Raw genomic sequence first — 15,159 nt, 5'->3', positions numbered from 1 at the left:
TGTTTGAATATGTAATGGCATGTAGAATGGAATGGTAAGAAGGTCAGTTTGAATTCTAGGGTTTTTTTGCATAGACTAAAATGGAACAAAATGAGTTTTAATTATTTTTTTGCATTAAATTGAAAAAGAAAGCAATAACCAAGGAATGGAGCAAAAAAAGGGGGTTCTTTTTGAATGTCAGCATATTTCAGGTTATCCTGTATAATTTAATTGAAGAAGCTGCAAACAAGTATATGAATAAATTCACTTTAGTAAATTCAGTTAGGAAGGATTGGAGAATGTTATTATCAAAAGAGCAGTCTTGCCCTTGAGCCATGATATTTAAAAACATATAGATACCTTCACTGACATCAGTGGCAAAATTCAAAATTGGCATCATGAAGTTAAGACAGGTTAAGATTAATCATGTGATTGGTTGATAATATTTTTAAAAAAAAAACTTATTTGCATGTGTGTAAAAGATCAGATTTTGAAAACTGTCTTTTTTTTTTTGTAATGGTGAAAAATAGTGTCCACCTGCTATCAATCTGTTTTCAGAGTTAGTTTGCATGTATGAATTACGTATCCTGGTGTACAAAATGGAAAGCACTTGAAATTATATAACCTATGTATTTCGTTTTTGAGAAATCACCAAAAGCAGTTTGATCAGGAGTGTTCAAGCACTCCTTTATCATGGAAGATATGTGTTCCCCATTTCAGTCAGGTGACATATTCTACTTTCCCCCTCTGCAACAGCCATAGCAGGAGGTGCTATGTACCAGAAAGTTCTGGGCCTTGTCAAATGGCCAGCTATTGATTTGACAAAACAATATGGTGTACAAAAACACTTCTTCCATGACGTAAGAACCTCCCCCCTCTCCCAGTAACCATTCACACCTGAAGACCTCAAATGACTAAGTGATATTTGGTTTTGGAAAGAGCCCAACATGTGTATTTCAAATCTTACAACAAAGTGAATATGGAGTCCATCTCTCATTGTACTGCTTAATTACTTTCCACAAAAGTCAGTGTTAATTTGGCAGGAAATAGCTGTTCTTTCTCTAAACGGTATCCTGAACAAACGTACATATGCAATGGTTTATAATACAACTGAATAATAATGGGTTTTCCATGCAGTTTGAGTAATGCTGAAAAATAAAGTTGAAAGTGGTTTTGTCCACATGTTGGATATTCATGAGTGACTGGCCACCTACCAGGGATGCTGTAAAAGTGGTTTTCCTGCATTTGCAGAGGGTTAGACCTTTGAGGTCCCTTCTACCTCGATGATTCTGTGAATTCAGCAAGAGAATTCATGGCCAGGGGAGCCCATTTCTCTCAACAAGGGAAATAACATTTTCTCTGTGGTCTGAACAGTTCAACAGTGCTGACGGACAAATAAAGGCAGCTAAAGTACTGTATATTTGATGTGATTTACCACAGGCTAACTGTATCTGAGCATAATTGTGTCTGTGGTGCTCCCAGGTACCACCATATGCTTTAATAGATTTGTGATGGTCTTTTAGGCATGAACTCCTGGAGGAAGCTCGGAGGAAGGGCTTGCCTTTTGCACAGTGGGATGGGCCCACAGTGGTTGCATGGCTAGAGGTAAGTGCTAGGAAATCTTCTCAAAAGGTGGCCATACCTGATTGTACCTTAATGTTATGAATCACTGAAGATCTAATACAGGTTTGGCATTCATAAAGGAAAAACAAAAGCAGCACTAATTCATTCATTTTACTGAGAGCCTCCCAGAATGCTTTATACTGCGTTCTAGCACAAAGCAGCAAGTTCTCCAGCTGTCGTCTTATAGAAGCAGAGAATGGCCAAACCTTTCTAAAAATACAGATTAAACGAATCTGAGGATCTGTGATGAATAGTGATCTTTTCAACCCAATCCATTAAGAAACCAGCGTTTCTCAATTTTTACTTGCAGCTTCTTTGCTTGTTGTTGCATTCAGGTTTTGGATCGAATTAAGAGTGGATTTGCGTGTCAGCCTACTACACCAACACCTGTGGCTCCCCCTCATACATGTGAGAGCACTTGTATGGACAGGCAGTCACCTACAATTTCTGGTAAATTGTTGAGCCAACATGCTGCTCTAAAGAAGCAGCTATGCTTCTGATACAGGTCCTTGGAACCTAGCAAAAGACCTATAGATATAACAGGCAATGAAAACCACCAAGCCTATAATCCCTTGATGGTTCTGCAGTCCCTTCCTTCCTCTGGTTTGTTCTCTCATTCCTTGTCCTTGTTTTCTCTGCCACTTGTCTCCTGATGCCATTGGCTGATCTGCTTTGATGACGTAGTGAATCCTTGAAGCTGCCACTAGCTTATCAGATTTGATGTCACAGAGGGGCTAGTCCTCCTTTGCCCAGTGTGTTGACAGTTTAGGGTGTCACTGCAGACTGTGATTTATTGTTTTCCAGTGTGGGCATATGAAATCTTAAGAATTCAGAGGCATAATTAATATAAGATAAACCAGATTCAGCAGTTGTTGATAAACCTACTGTCCTGCATTAGTTTCTAAACTCTTTTCCTTTTTTTTTTTTAAAAAAAGTTTTATTACAAATAGCAAGCAACACCACATCCCACACTGTAAACAATGATCCTCAGTTCTATTAAATGAAAAGTTGCTTTCTGGGTTGAATCACTCTGGCTTCTGAACCTCCCTGCGATATTTAAAATCTGAATACATCAGCAAAGATAGAGGAGTGTTCAGCATTAATAAACTCCACTCTCTTGAGTACAATCACTATAAATATGTTTGTTCTTTAAAAAGCAGGCCATTTAGAAAAGCTAAAGAGTTTGCTCTTCCTTCGATGTTAAAAACAGATGCTGTGTTTCAATCCACAATGTGCAGGATTATTACTGTTGAAGTGAGATTCATGCACTTGTATTTCAAAGGTAGAAGAACTGAGTGTGTTTGATGAAGCAGAACTCCCCAATAAGCTTTAGTATTCAAACATATGTTCTCCTACTTGGTTTACAAGTTGTGAGAGAGAAAGTGTGTCTTGAGCTATTAGGATTTTTTAATGGGGAAGGAACAACTTGATGCAAATGATACAAAACAAAGGTGCTGTATTTAAGTGTGTAAAATGTACAGTTTTTTTAAAAAAGGGAAAGTGCAGATAATCATAGGATCTGAAAGCAGCAGCTTCATTCCATTCATTTTCCGTGAAGGAAGCCTAAATTATTAAGAAGGCTTAGCTGAAAGATGGTAACCAAAAGTGCTGTAGCTAAAGGCTAAAATGTGGCTTTGCCCTAGACTATTCGAATATTATGTTGCTTTTACCCCTAGAGTTATAATCTACCCCAGGTGAAAAACTTTCTTCTTCTGGATGGGAAACAAGAGGAGCAGGGGGGTGGCCAATGCCGGATTTACGTATAAACTAAACAAGCTATAGCTTAGGGCCCCACTCTCTTGGGAGCCCCCAAAAGTTAAAGGAAAAAAACTGGATGTACATTTCCAAAATATAAGATAAAAAAACAAATAAAATGGCTTTAGATACCTATTAGGTCCTTAAATTACCATATAGCATATATTCAACACAAATGCAGCGACAATTTGCTGTTGACAAAGGACAGCTGGACATATAAAAGGGCCCCATTACCTTCAGTAGCTTAGGGCCTCATCAAACCTAAATCTGGCTCTGGGGGTGGCATTTGTTTCCAAGAATGACAGCACTGTTGTTGAAACTGAATTTTAAAATCATTTCACTCAGTGGTGTCGTGGTGGGGGCAGGGGGGCGACACACCCCAGGTTCCATGCCTGCAGGGGTGACAAGAAATCACCCCACGGGGCTCGTGGCGGCACTTTGGAGCATCCTCCATTCCTGCAGCAGCGAGCAGAGGATCCCAGCACCAGCAGCAAACCACTAAGTGCAGCGCATGTGCGGCGTTGCACGCATGTGCTGTATGTAGGAACGCCGCACATGTGCTGTATAGCAGGTTGCTGCCGGTGCTGCTCCAGCACTCCATCCTCCGCAGCTGTAGCAGTGCTGGAGGGATACCGGCACTGTCCATACAGCGTTGGAGGGGCACTGGCAGCAAACCACTATACAGCGCATGTTCGGCATCACTACGTATGGCGCATGTGTCATACATAGCGATGCCACACATGCGCCCTACATCATAGGTGTCACAACGCCTTCCTTCACCCCTGATTTCACTACACCTGAATTGCATGTAAGCTATGATGAAGCCCGAGGTTTTGAAGCAAAGGATTATAGAATGACAGGCAGTTTCAGAGGAGCGAAAAATGTTCTATTAAAACTTCCCAAACCTTACCAGTTTTGCACCAGTTCACTCCTGTTCAGAGTCTCTATCAGTGACATGCTTTGGTTGGAAAAATAACTCTGCTTCTTCCTAGTAACAAAAAGGAAATCGAACTAAGCCTGAGTGTGTGACCGTTAACACTGTCACTAGGGAAAGGACTGTATTGAAGCAAAAAGAATTTGCCACTGAAATGGCAGCCACTTGGGGTTAATAAAGAGGTTCACAACGGAGCATTGCCCTGAATGCCAGAAACAGGGACAGGTGACAGTGTGGTCTGCTTTTGCAGCCCCGTCAAACGCAAACAACAAGCACCCCATGTTTGCAATATGCACACCCCATTTCAGCTCCAGGGATAAAACTTCAGGAATCAGATTTGCTACTTTTGATGCTCACTGTTGTTTCCCACCTCCACCCCACCCTCTCAACAGTTGTGGCTGGGAATGCCTGCCTGGTATGTTGCTGCTTGCCGTGCAAATGTGAAAAGCGGTGCCATTATGTCTGCCTTGTCAGATACTGAAATTCAGAGGGAAATTGGAATCAGCAACCCTCTTCATCGCCTAAAGCTCCGTCTGGCAATCCAGGAGATGGTATCACTCACAAGCCCATCGGCCCCTCCGACATCTAGAACGGTGAGTCACGTTCCTCTCTCTCACTCACCTAGAATTCAGCCTGAGCGTGGAAGTTAGCCATCTATGGACCTCTCCTTTCTCAGCAAGGCTTGTTTGTCTTATTTGCTTAATAGTTTTATCTTTAGTAATGCTTTCCACCAATTTACCCAAGGCGGACTTTAAGCTAACGAACATGTAATTTCTTGGTTTCCTTTTAAACACTTCTTACCATGCAAGGAGACAGCAAAAATGATGGGATGAGAACATGCAGGAGGTAATGTTTTGGGATTTGATTTTAGTTTCCATTTCCCCACTGTTTTTCCAATGGAAATAACTTCAGCCATTCCCAGATTGGATCTCTGGTGCTTTCTCATTCCCAAGTGATCACTGCTAACTCTTCAGGGGTTTGCATTAGTTGTAGAAATGACTCTCAGCAGGCAGACATAGCACAAAGAGATGTTTTTGCTGATATTCAACAGGAGTTGGAGGGCAAGCATCCCCATGTCCTAAAAGGCATTTGTTGAGGGAGTCATCTGGTGTGTAAGGAACACATTTTCTGTGAAAGTGGCTTTAGCCATGGGCAACCTTTGTTGGGGGGGGGCAAAGCAGTATGAGGGCACCTGGGGTAGTCAGACTAGCAGGTAGCATCAGCACACAGTCACAATGGCCAGTGTCTCCTTAGGCAGGCAGCAACAATAGTGAGGGCACACAATATTTCTCTCCCACTGAAGTAGGCATGTGTGGCCACAAGTCTCTCTCTCCTGTTGAGCTGGGCAGAAGCAGTGGCATCTGTCGTCTCACTGAAATAGAGAAGTATGGTTTTTCTCTCCCCCTTTTTTGGTAAGTCCTGCTTCTGGCCATAGTTCAAATTATATTTGGGAGCAGCTTCACATATGAATTTTCCCTACGCAGGTTTACAAATTAGTAGGAGAAACTCCATTGATCTAAAAGGTGTGCATGTGTCTGTTTTGTGGAGACATATTGAGAAATCATGATTGCCATGACCCCCAGTGAATTCCATGTAACAAAATAAGGTGAGGGTTACAGATGGGTACATTTGTCTAAGAAATGCATCAGTCCTAAGGTATAGCCAAAGATTAGAACACTAATATAAGATGTGAACCAAGGGCCAATTTTCTGAATTTATTCCTGGAAGAAAAGGCATTATACTTGCAAAAGTACCAAGATGTTGAATACTTTTTTATAAAATGTAGAAATTGCTGGTTCAGTGGGGGCTATTCTTTTCTAGATATGATTTTCAAAAAAGAATGAATATGGCCTTAACAGCCCTTTTAGCTTTCTTTGATATATTTCCTGAAGAAGCAACCCTTGAACTGCGCTTTGAATTTTGCATTGCGCAAAACGTTAGGGGCAACATCTGAGAGCTAGCAAAACAAAACAAGAAACTCTGAGTGTGTGTGTGTGTGTGTGTGTGTAGGCAATGTCTTCTTTTTTCTCCATTCTAGAATTGCCATTTGATGACTCCATGTTCCCTGTTTGCCTCCTAAAGGGTTATCTTTTTAAAAAATTAGCACCCCAACCTAGATCTACAGGCTTCAATCTGTGCTTTCCATTTCATGAGGTTTAGCATATTAGTTAAAAGGTTTATCATATTAGAAATGTCCTGTGCATATGTATGTAGCCTTTGGCTCTCCAAAGACCTGAAATAGCATACCTGTCTGCTGAAATAAGAGCCACTTCAACATGCTCTGTGAGAAGTAGTAAAAGTTGTGTTTGGAAATGGCAATCGTACTAGTATTCCTTAATATGCATTTAATGGAATTCAGGGGATCACCTCCATATCTTTTTTCAAAGTGGAGGAAGATGAAAAGCAGCTGTCTGAAGTTGTTTCTAGCTGCTGCTCAACTGAGGCAAGGACATGGTTGTGCTCATTGTGATGCTGTATGCTGTTAACTTACAGTGTTGCTGCCTTTCTTCTTTAACACTGCTTACCTAATGCGGATTCTACCTGCCTCCCTGTGGGCATTGGCAATAGCCCTCAGGCAATGTTTGGGTGACCCATGAAGAAATGGAAACTCTTGCTGCTCCAGCTAAAACGGTTAGTTTCAACAACAGCTTTTCATATTTACTTCAATGTCAAAGTGTGGATTTTACAGTTATCACAATATGTGAATAAGCTGCATATCATTTTACACAACATTTATTTGAATTTTAAGCTATGTACGCTGAATATTCTGTATATACAAGGAGAATGTCACTGTACAGTTAATGTACAGATAATTCATGCCAAAATAAATAAAAACAATAAATGGAGGTGCTTCTGAAGAAATGGTCTGGCTTTTCACCAGTTGCCCAGTGCAGCCTGTGTATATTTAGTCAGAAGTAAGTCCAAATTGTACATAAGGTTGTAGCAATAATCACAATTTTGAATTGTGTTTCTATTAGTTTAATCACTTTGTTCATTTTATTTTCTTGGTGCAGCAATTATTGTTGTTTGTTTAACTAGGCTAGACTGGAAATAATTCTCTGTAGTGATATATATTGGCTGAAACAGTCGCTGTGAAAATGTGCAATGACGACAGGTTGTAATGACAACATAGTGCCTGCATTGCTGATGCAGTAACATGCTTTGTGACATAGTGCTAATCCCAGAGGTATGATGGCAGACTGTTTACTTAGGACAAATTCACACCATACATTTAAAGCACTATGGTACCAGCCATGGCTTCCCCGAAGGAATCCTCGGAGTTGCAATTTGTTAAGGGTGCTGAGAATGGTTAGGAGACCCACCTGTTCCCCTCACAGCGCTACAATTCTGAGAGTTTCTTGCAAAGAGAGGCTGACTGTCCACATTGTCAGCTCAGAATTGGCTACCTCTGTCCCATATTCCACCCTTAAGTCTGTCCTTATGCTTACCTATTTCCATTACGTGAATAAATCTTCCCAGTTACACATTCCCCCTCTCCCTGCCAAATATGAAAGCAATTAAGCTTTGAAAGTAATGATAGATAAAATGAGAATCAAACTGTTCCCATATCAGCTGTTTTGTGTGGCCATGTGGGACATTTCTGTCAGGTCAGTAAATTCCCTCAAAATGTGTACATTCCTCACCGTCTAGATGGGCCAGTGTGAGATGTATTAGGGTAGAGCATGATGTTGCTTCTTACCTCACTTTTAATTTTATTAAGAGTATTTTGTTAGCCAGCAGTTAACCCTGCTGTAGGTTGACTTCATTACCCTTCTGTTTGAAACAAACAATTAATGTAAGGCACTGTATCTGTTGTTTTGCTTTTTTGACTCATGCTGTATTTCTTTTTGTGTTATTAACTCACTTTACTAACGGCTGTCCTCAACACTGCAGAAAGAGAATGAGGAAGGCAGCTGGGCTCAGGTAGGAACCTTTTCCAGTGTGACTAACAATAGCTCAACATCTGGCACTAGGGAGCTGTCAGCCCCTTCCACAGAAGAGTTCAGTGCTTGCTCTTCGTATTTATTTAAGTATTAGAAGCAAGGGATATTTTAATGGTCTTGTTCTTTTTTCTCTTTTTGTTAAGACAAGCTGGTTTTGTGCTGCTAATTATAACTGAGCCCCAGGCAAATGCTTCAGTGTGCCTTAAAGGGTTAACCTACACTGAATGGACTTCCCTGACTCAAGAATTAATTCCACACACACCCTTTACTGCAAGACAGGCAATCCAAGATGCTTGGGGCAAGTGATGAGAGAATTGCCTCCTTGGGAATATGGATGGGGGCTTGATCACCTGCCCTGGAGTGGGGAACTTCTGGACTGTGGGCCTGACTTGGTCTAGCATGGGTCCATGGAACCAAACCCATTGCATCAGTTGCATGAGTTCCCCATGAGGAACCTGGTCATGCAGCCAATCCATGCAGAAAGCCAGCTTGGAGTATCTACCTATCGGCTGATCAATGACGACTTGAAGCCCCACTTTCCTTGATTTTTCTTCTGTGGCATAACTTGTCATCCTACAAGGCAAAAAATGTGTCTCCTGACATCTTAGTGATATCAAGTGATTGCCAGGTGATCAGGGCTCCCCCCACCTGTGAAAGTAGCCCTCAGGGATTAAGGGATCCAGTTCCCTGCTGCTGCCCCTTCCATTACTATGGCTACTTACTATTGCCATATGACTACATACTATTAAATGTGTCATATTGGCTTTGTTTATTTTTGGTGCTAAACAGAGGACCGGTGCTACAAGTATTTAAGAAACATAAGCAGTATGGTGTGGCAGAAGTAGTGACTTTCATTTCAAGCAGTGGGTTTTCTTCTCCAGGAGGTCCCTTTGCCAGCTTTTCCACAAAGTTCACTACCCTTGTTATAGGCAGTGGCTTGTGGGTTCTCGTCAGTGCTGACATCTGGATGAGAAGGGTCTACAATACATGCCTGCTAGAATCTGAAACTTATACCAGCCACATGGAGGCCAACTGAAATGATTTTTCTGTGGCAGTTCCACAAAACTAAAATAACACCATTTCATCTCTCAAGATAATTTTATTAGGATTAGATATAAATCCATTGTATATACTTTGCCAGCCTATTACTTACATGCCAAACCTTGTTTTGGCTGAGGTTTCAGAAGCTTCTGAAAGTTTTGATTTCTGATATAGATGGTAGGAATCACTCATCACAGGATGCCTTTCTCCTGTGACTAGAAAGGGCCTTCATGGAAATATTGCTTTATATTTCCTTATTCCTTCTGTGCACCTGTTTGCAAGACTAGGAATGCTGATTGTTGATTAGAGCTGATCAAATGATATTATGGCATACATAGAGTACCACCTAATATTACTAACGAAACTGGAACATCAAGAGAAGTGCAATTGTTCTATACTATGGACACTAGTAATATATTTTCCTATTCTTCACCACCTTCCACCCCAGACTCTTGCTTATGGTGACATGAATCATGAATGGATTGGTAATGAATGGCTTCCTAGTCTGGGATTGCCACAGTATCGAAGTTACTTCATGGAGTGTTTGGTAGATGCAAGGATGTTAGATCACCTGACAAAAAAAGATCTCCGGGTACACTTAAAAATGGTGGATAGCTTTCATCGGTGAGTTAGCACATTATCTTCATTTATTTATTAATTATTAAAACCATGTTTATGCTACTTTTAAACCAGAAATAAAAGTGCTGATATTACCAAAGCCAAATGTTTCTATCTGGGGAAAAGATATAGAAATTATTTCCACAGTTTGTCTCATGAACAGAAAGAAGATGTTTACAGTATACAGTAGACAGTTTACAGTATTTATAAAATGTTTTAAGTGGAGCTTTTCAAATGCACAAAATCTTCTAATTTGTTTACTTTCACTGCAAGTTGCCTTATAATGTCGTCTTCCCCACCTTAAATAACAGAACAAGTCTGCAGTATGGAATCATGTGTTTAAAGAAACTGAATTATGACAGACAAGAACTAGAAAGGAGAAGAGAAGCAAGTCAGCATGAAATAAAAGGTAATACTTTACCAAAGGAGGATATCTTTAATGCTTGTCTTCTGAATTTTTATTCTATTGGACTCAATAGCCCCAATGTAGTTATATGAACAAGTTTTCTCAGGCTCAGAACAGGCTTGTCTAAAATGAAATAATTCCTTGAGGCTAAGCAAGAAATTAAAGGTTTATTCATTATTAGATGGAATCAGCATAGACTTATCAGCACATTTCAAGGAAATGTAGCCATCATACAAATTAAAGGGAATTTTAAAACACAATATATCTGAACAATGCAACATTTAATTACAAGTCTCTCGAAATTTCCTCTTATTGCATTGCTGGTTTTTGGATTTGAAAAGTCCATATAATGAATATAAATTCAGAACTGGTTCAGCTCAGCCCTCCGTGCGTTCTTGCACTTCTGAAAGTTCAGTCCTTGGGAAAATGCTTTTCTCCCTCCTTTTCATAGATGTGTTAGTATGGAGTAATGACAGAGTCATACGCTGGATACAAGCAATTGGATTGCGAGAATATGCAAACAATGTGTTAGAAAGTGGGGTGCATGGATCGCTCATAGCCCTGGATGATAACTTCGATTACAGCAGCTTAGCTTTGTTATTGCAGATTCCAACACAGAATACCCAGGCAAGTAAACTAAATTGCTAATTGTAATTATTTCCCATGGATTTTAACTTTTTTAAAACATTGCTTCAATTGTTTGATTTGGTTAACCATAGGCACGGCAGATCCTTGAGAGAGAATACAACAATCTGTTAGCACTAGGAACAGATAGACGACTTGATGAAGTAAGTAATTTTATTTATACTTAATAGGTAGAAGACAATATGAAATGGTTGGTTTTGGTCCTCATATATATATATATATATATATATATATATATATATATATATATACACACATACATACCCCTGCTCGCTTGGCCCACTAACCCTTATTAAGCTGAAGATTCTCCTTCCCAACCCATGTAACTACTAATCTCACTTTTCCCCTTTTGAGGGCCACTTCACTCTTCTATTCTGCAGTCCTGCTTTGCACCCCTTTTCACCTTCACCCGCATGTCTCTTCCTCCTCCTCCCCTCATTTTGTGTGATTTCCTCCCCCCTGCACACAAACCACTCCCATGGTGACCTCTTGCATCTTCCATTCATTGCAGCTAAGCACCCATTTCACATTAAACCCAACCATGAAGCCGCCATCTCCTCTTATTCTTCAGACCCTTTCCCATGCCTTCTACTCCCTCTTTTTGCAACCCCCGTGACATCTCTTTACTCCACCCTCCTCCTTTCTACACAGATCACCCCATTCCCATGCCTTCTGTCTATTGTGTAGGTCTCTCTGCACCTACACACCATTATCACCTTCACCTTTTCCCCCTTCCTCTTTTTGCTTTTTAACTTTCCCTTCACACAGATCACCCCCACTTTCAGTCTTCCCCCTCTCTCATTCTGCAGTCCCCTTTGTGTACACAGCCCATACTGATATGTTAATGTATCCTTAGGATGACTACAATGTTAAGAAAAAGCCTGTCAGTTTTAGAAGAGTTTAATTCAGTTGATGAATGTTGTACATACATGGGTGTTTTCTTATTAATGAAATATCTCTTTTAACTACAACATTGAATCTTGAACATCCGTGTTGAAGGCAGCACATGGTACCAGGAAATACATGATTGTGGAGAGGTACTGTAGAATATTTGAGGGCTTCACATCCTTTGATCTCTTTCATATGAGGCAGCTGAGGAATGGAAGAGGAAGAAGTTTGAGAAAGCCATATTTTTATTTTCAATTACTCTTTCTTCTTGCTGTACTCAAACAATGGCAGAGGTTTGAGCAAAGCAGGAATGGAAGGACACTGAAGGGTTGCTGTTTATATCTATATCTATATATCATCTATATCTATATCTATATACAGTGGTGCCCCGCAAGACGAACGCCTCACAAGACGGAAAACCTGCTAGACGAAAGGGTTTTCCGTTTTGGAGGCGCTTCGCAAAATGAATTTTCCTATGGGGTTGCTTCGCAAGACGAAAAAATCTTGCGAGTCCCAGCAGGTTTTTTCCGCTTCCACCCCCCCTTTTCCTAAGCCGCTAAGCCACTTAACAGCTGACCCGCCGTTAAGCCGCTTAACAGCTGATCGCTAGAAGCCGCTAGACCACTGTAGCGCTAATCCGCTAAGCTGTCAATGGGGCTTGCTTCGCAAGACGAAAAAACCACTAGATGAAGAGAATCGCGGAATGGATTCTTTTCGTCTTGCGAGGCACCACTGTATCTATATATCTATATCATCTATATCTATATCATCTATCTATCTTATACATACACACACACACACACACAACCAGATTTAACAAGGAAAAATAGCAGTGATGGGTACAACACAGAACCTAATACAACAGAGACTTTCCCAACTTCCTCCTTGCTATACTCAAGCTTTGTTTTAAACCTGCAGTTCCCCCAGGTCGCTCTCTGCTCAGTCTAGTCAAAATTCTGCCGTTCTTTAAAATTCCCTCTCCATTTTTCTATCTCTGCTTTATTCAAATCTCTGCTGTTCCCTCTGTGCTCCTTCCACCCCTTCTTTACTCAGTCTTTTACTGCTGAGAAGCCTGCCTTCTCTTTTGCTCTCCTATCCCACCCTGACTTCATGCAAATTCAGGATTGTGATGAAATACTGCAAATCCTCCACTGAAGGCTGTGCAATTACAGTCTTACAGAACACAGTTTTTAGTAAAAAAAAAAAAAAACCTAAACATACTAGTCAGTTTCATTAGTTGTGGCCCACCCACCTACCCCCATTTTTTTAAATTATATTCTTATTATCACTGTTCACATAGGACATTTTAGATAGGCATACATCATCCCTCTTTAATCTTTTGGTGATTTGTTAAATAATAAAACCACAGAGGTATATTAGTTAGAGTATCTCAATGGTGGGAGGGCAGCATATAATCTCCCCAGCACTCCAGTCAGCATCTTCCCACCCTTTGCGTCCAATGGGGATCTTATCAAAGGATGAGTTGAGGGTTATTTATCTGGCTCACTTTTTCACTGTGTTCTGGCCATAGAGTAACAATGCCTATATATGGACCATTTTATCTGGCTATGTTCAAAAGCAATGATAAAGTTATACATTGGCCAGCCTTAAAACAAGATTTCCTTGTTATCTGTTTCTATTTGTAACGAGCAGAAGTCCACCTTCCTGATAACTATACCTCAACTGTTCAGTTTTAACTACCCAGAAGACTAGCTTTCAGTTTTAGCAAAATTAAATACTGTATTTGTGTGTCGACAGAGTGATGACAAGAATTACAGGCGAGGTTCTTCCTGGCGAAGACAGTTCCCCCCACGTGAAGTCCATGGAATCAGCATGATGCCTGGCTCCTCAGAAACACTGCCAGCTGGGTTCAGATTAACTACAACATCAGGACAGTCACGAAAAGTGGCAACTGATGGTATGGAGCTAACGCTTATTTTCATAGCTAAAGGTGTCTAAGCATCCATTATCTATGTGGAAGAAAATATGCCAACCTTGCATAAGCAATATAGCCAAGCAGCAAAGCATCACTGACTTAGGTGCTGGTGGGTGTGTAATATTTACACATAAAATGTGTTAAGAGATGTAATACTAAACCATGGTTTAGCGGTACATGAAAGAGCTGCAGCAAACCTTGGGCTCATATGCTTGTCCCCATGCCCCACACCTGCTTTTACACAGTTTCAAATGCCTGGAAGGGGTGAGTGTATTTTTCATTTCTACATTTTATTTATCCGTTCTATTTATTCTTTATATTTATAACCTGCCCTTCATCCATACGGCTACAACTAATTGGGCTAAGAAGCAGTACACACCTTTTCCCCCCAATTGTCTCATATCATCAGAAGAGCAAAAAGAGAACCTTTCCCCCCCACCACCACCACCACATGCTGTGCCTGCTGTGTCTCCTGTTCCAGCAGACATCCATATATGGGTGTGAATGAATGAATTTACTTTATTCGGTCACAGACCAGCATAAGCAAAACAGCTAAATAAATAGCATAACATATGGGTGTAATGGTCAAATAGGTAAGGTACCGTATTTTTCGCACGACTGGATGCACCGGACCATAGGACGCACCTAGTTTTTTTGGGGGGGAAATAAAGGGGAAAAAATTTCCCTTTATTTCCCCCCAAAAAGCAGGTCAGGGAAACCGAACCAGGTCGAGGAACAGCGGGATAGTGGCGCTGCACCTCCCTGCTGTCCCCGGAGCTTGTGGGGCTGGCTGATGCCTGCCTGGCGCGAGGGGCGCTCTGCTTCAGGGCGCCCCTCACGCCGGGCGGCAGGCTGCTATCCGCAGCGTGGGGAGCCCAGCAGGGAACTCCTGCAAGGCTCCCCACACTGCGGATGTGTTTCCGAAGGGCCGGGCGCTCTGCTTTCAGGGTGCCCAACGCTCCGGGAAGCAGGCTGCTATCCGCAGCGTGGGGAGCCCTGCGGGGAACTCCAGCAGGGCTCCGCATGCTGCGGATGTCTGCCCGGCGCGAGGGGCGCCTCTCGCGCCGGGCGGCAGGCTGCTATCCGCAGCGTGGGGAGCCCTGCGGGGAACTCCTGCAAGGGTCCCCACGCTGCGGATGTGTTCCCGAAGTGCCGGGCACTCTGCTTTCAGGGCGCCCAACGCTCTGGGAAGCAGGTTGCTATCCGCAGCCTAGACACGGCTAGCGGAGCGCTAATCCCGAACCTTGGGGCGTGCGGAGCTCAGCGCGCCCCAAGCTTCGGGATTAATGCAGCGCTCCACTAGCCGTGGGAGAGCTGGGTCTCCCACGGCTAGCGGATAGCTTCCTGAAGCCTGGAGAGCGAGAGGGGTCGGTGCGCACCGACCCCTCTC

The 15,159-nt window shown here is 41.9% G+C and overlaps 1 protein-coding gene and 1 long non-coding RNA gene across 9 annotated transcripts in view; one reads left to right on the top strand and one right to left on the bottom strand.

The window, feature by feature from the left end:
- PPFIA2 (PTPRF interacting protein alpha 2) overlaps positions 1 to 15,159 on the top strand; it is a 266,490-nt gene that overhangs the window by 246,856 nt on the left and 4,475 nt on the right. For 7 of the 8 annotated variants that reach the window (XM_081926574.1, XM_081926575.1, XM_081926578.1 and 4 more), the window contains 7 exons: positions 1,503 to 1,584; positions 4,684 to 4,884; positions 6,860 to 6,922; positions 8,186 to 8,215; positions 9,725 to 9,900; positions 10,206 to 10,303; positions 10,752 to 10,985. In XM_081926574.1, the coding sequence (XP_081782700.1) occupies positions 1,503 to 1,584; positions 4,684 to 4,884; positions 6,860 to 6,922; positions 8,186 to 8,215; positions 9,725 to 9,900; positions 10,206 to 10,303; positions 10,752 to 10,948 (847 nt within the window). In that variant the 3' untranslated portion in view covers positions 10,949 to 10,985. Of the gene's footprint in view, positions 1 to 1,502; positions 1,585 to 4,683; positions 4,885 to 6,859; positions 6,923 to 8,185; positions 8,216 to 9,724; positions 9,901 to 10,205; positions 10,304 to 10,751; positions 10,986 to 11,019; positions 11,089 to 13,591; positions 13,752 to 15,159 lie in introns of those variants that run through there. The other variant, XM_081926581.1, reaches the window with a different exon arrangement.
- On the bottom strand, positions 11,622 to 13,598 carry LOC309378501. The gene is made up of 3 exons (XR_014172115.1): positions 12,619 to 13,598; positions 11,668 to 12,198; positions 11,622 to 11,636 (listed from the first exon to the last, which is right to left on the bottom strand). It is a non-coding gene; the product is annotated as an uncharacterized lncRNA (long non-coding RNA).

This window comes from Podarcis melisellensis (genome assembly GCF_964234715.1).
Source record: "Podarcis melisellensis genome assembly, chromosome: 10".
Taxonomy (NCBI): Eukaryota; Metazoa; Chordata; class Lepidosauria; order Squamata; family Lacertidae; genus Podarcis; species Podarcis melisellensis.
The sequence above is the reverse complement of the archived record's forward strand: the minus strand, read 5'-3'. Positions and strand labels throughout refer to the sequence as shown.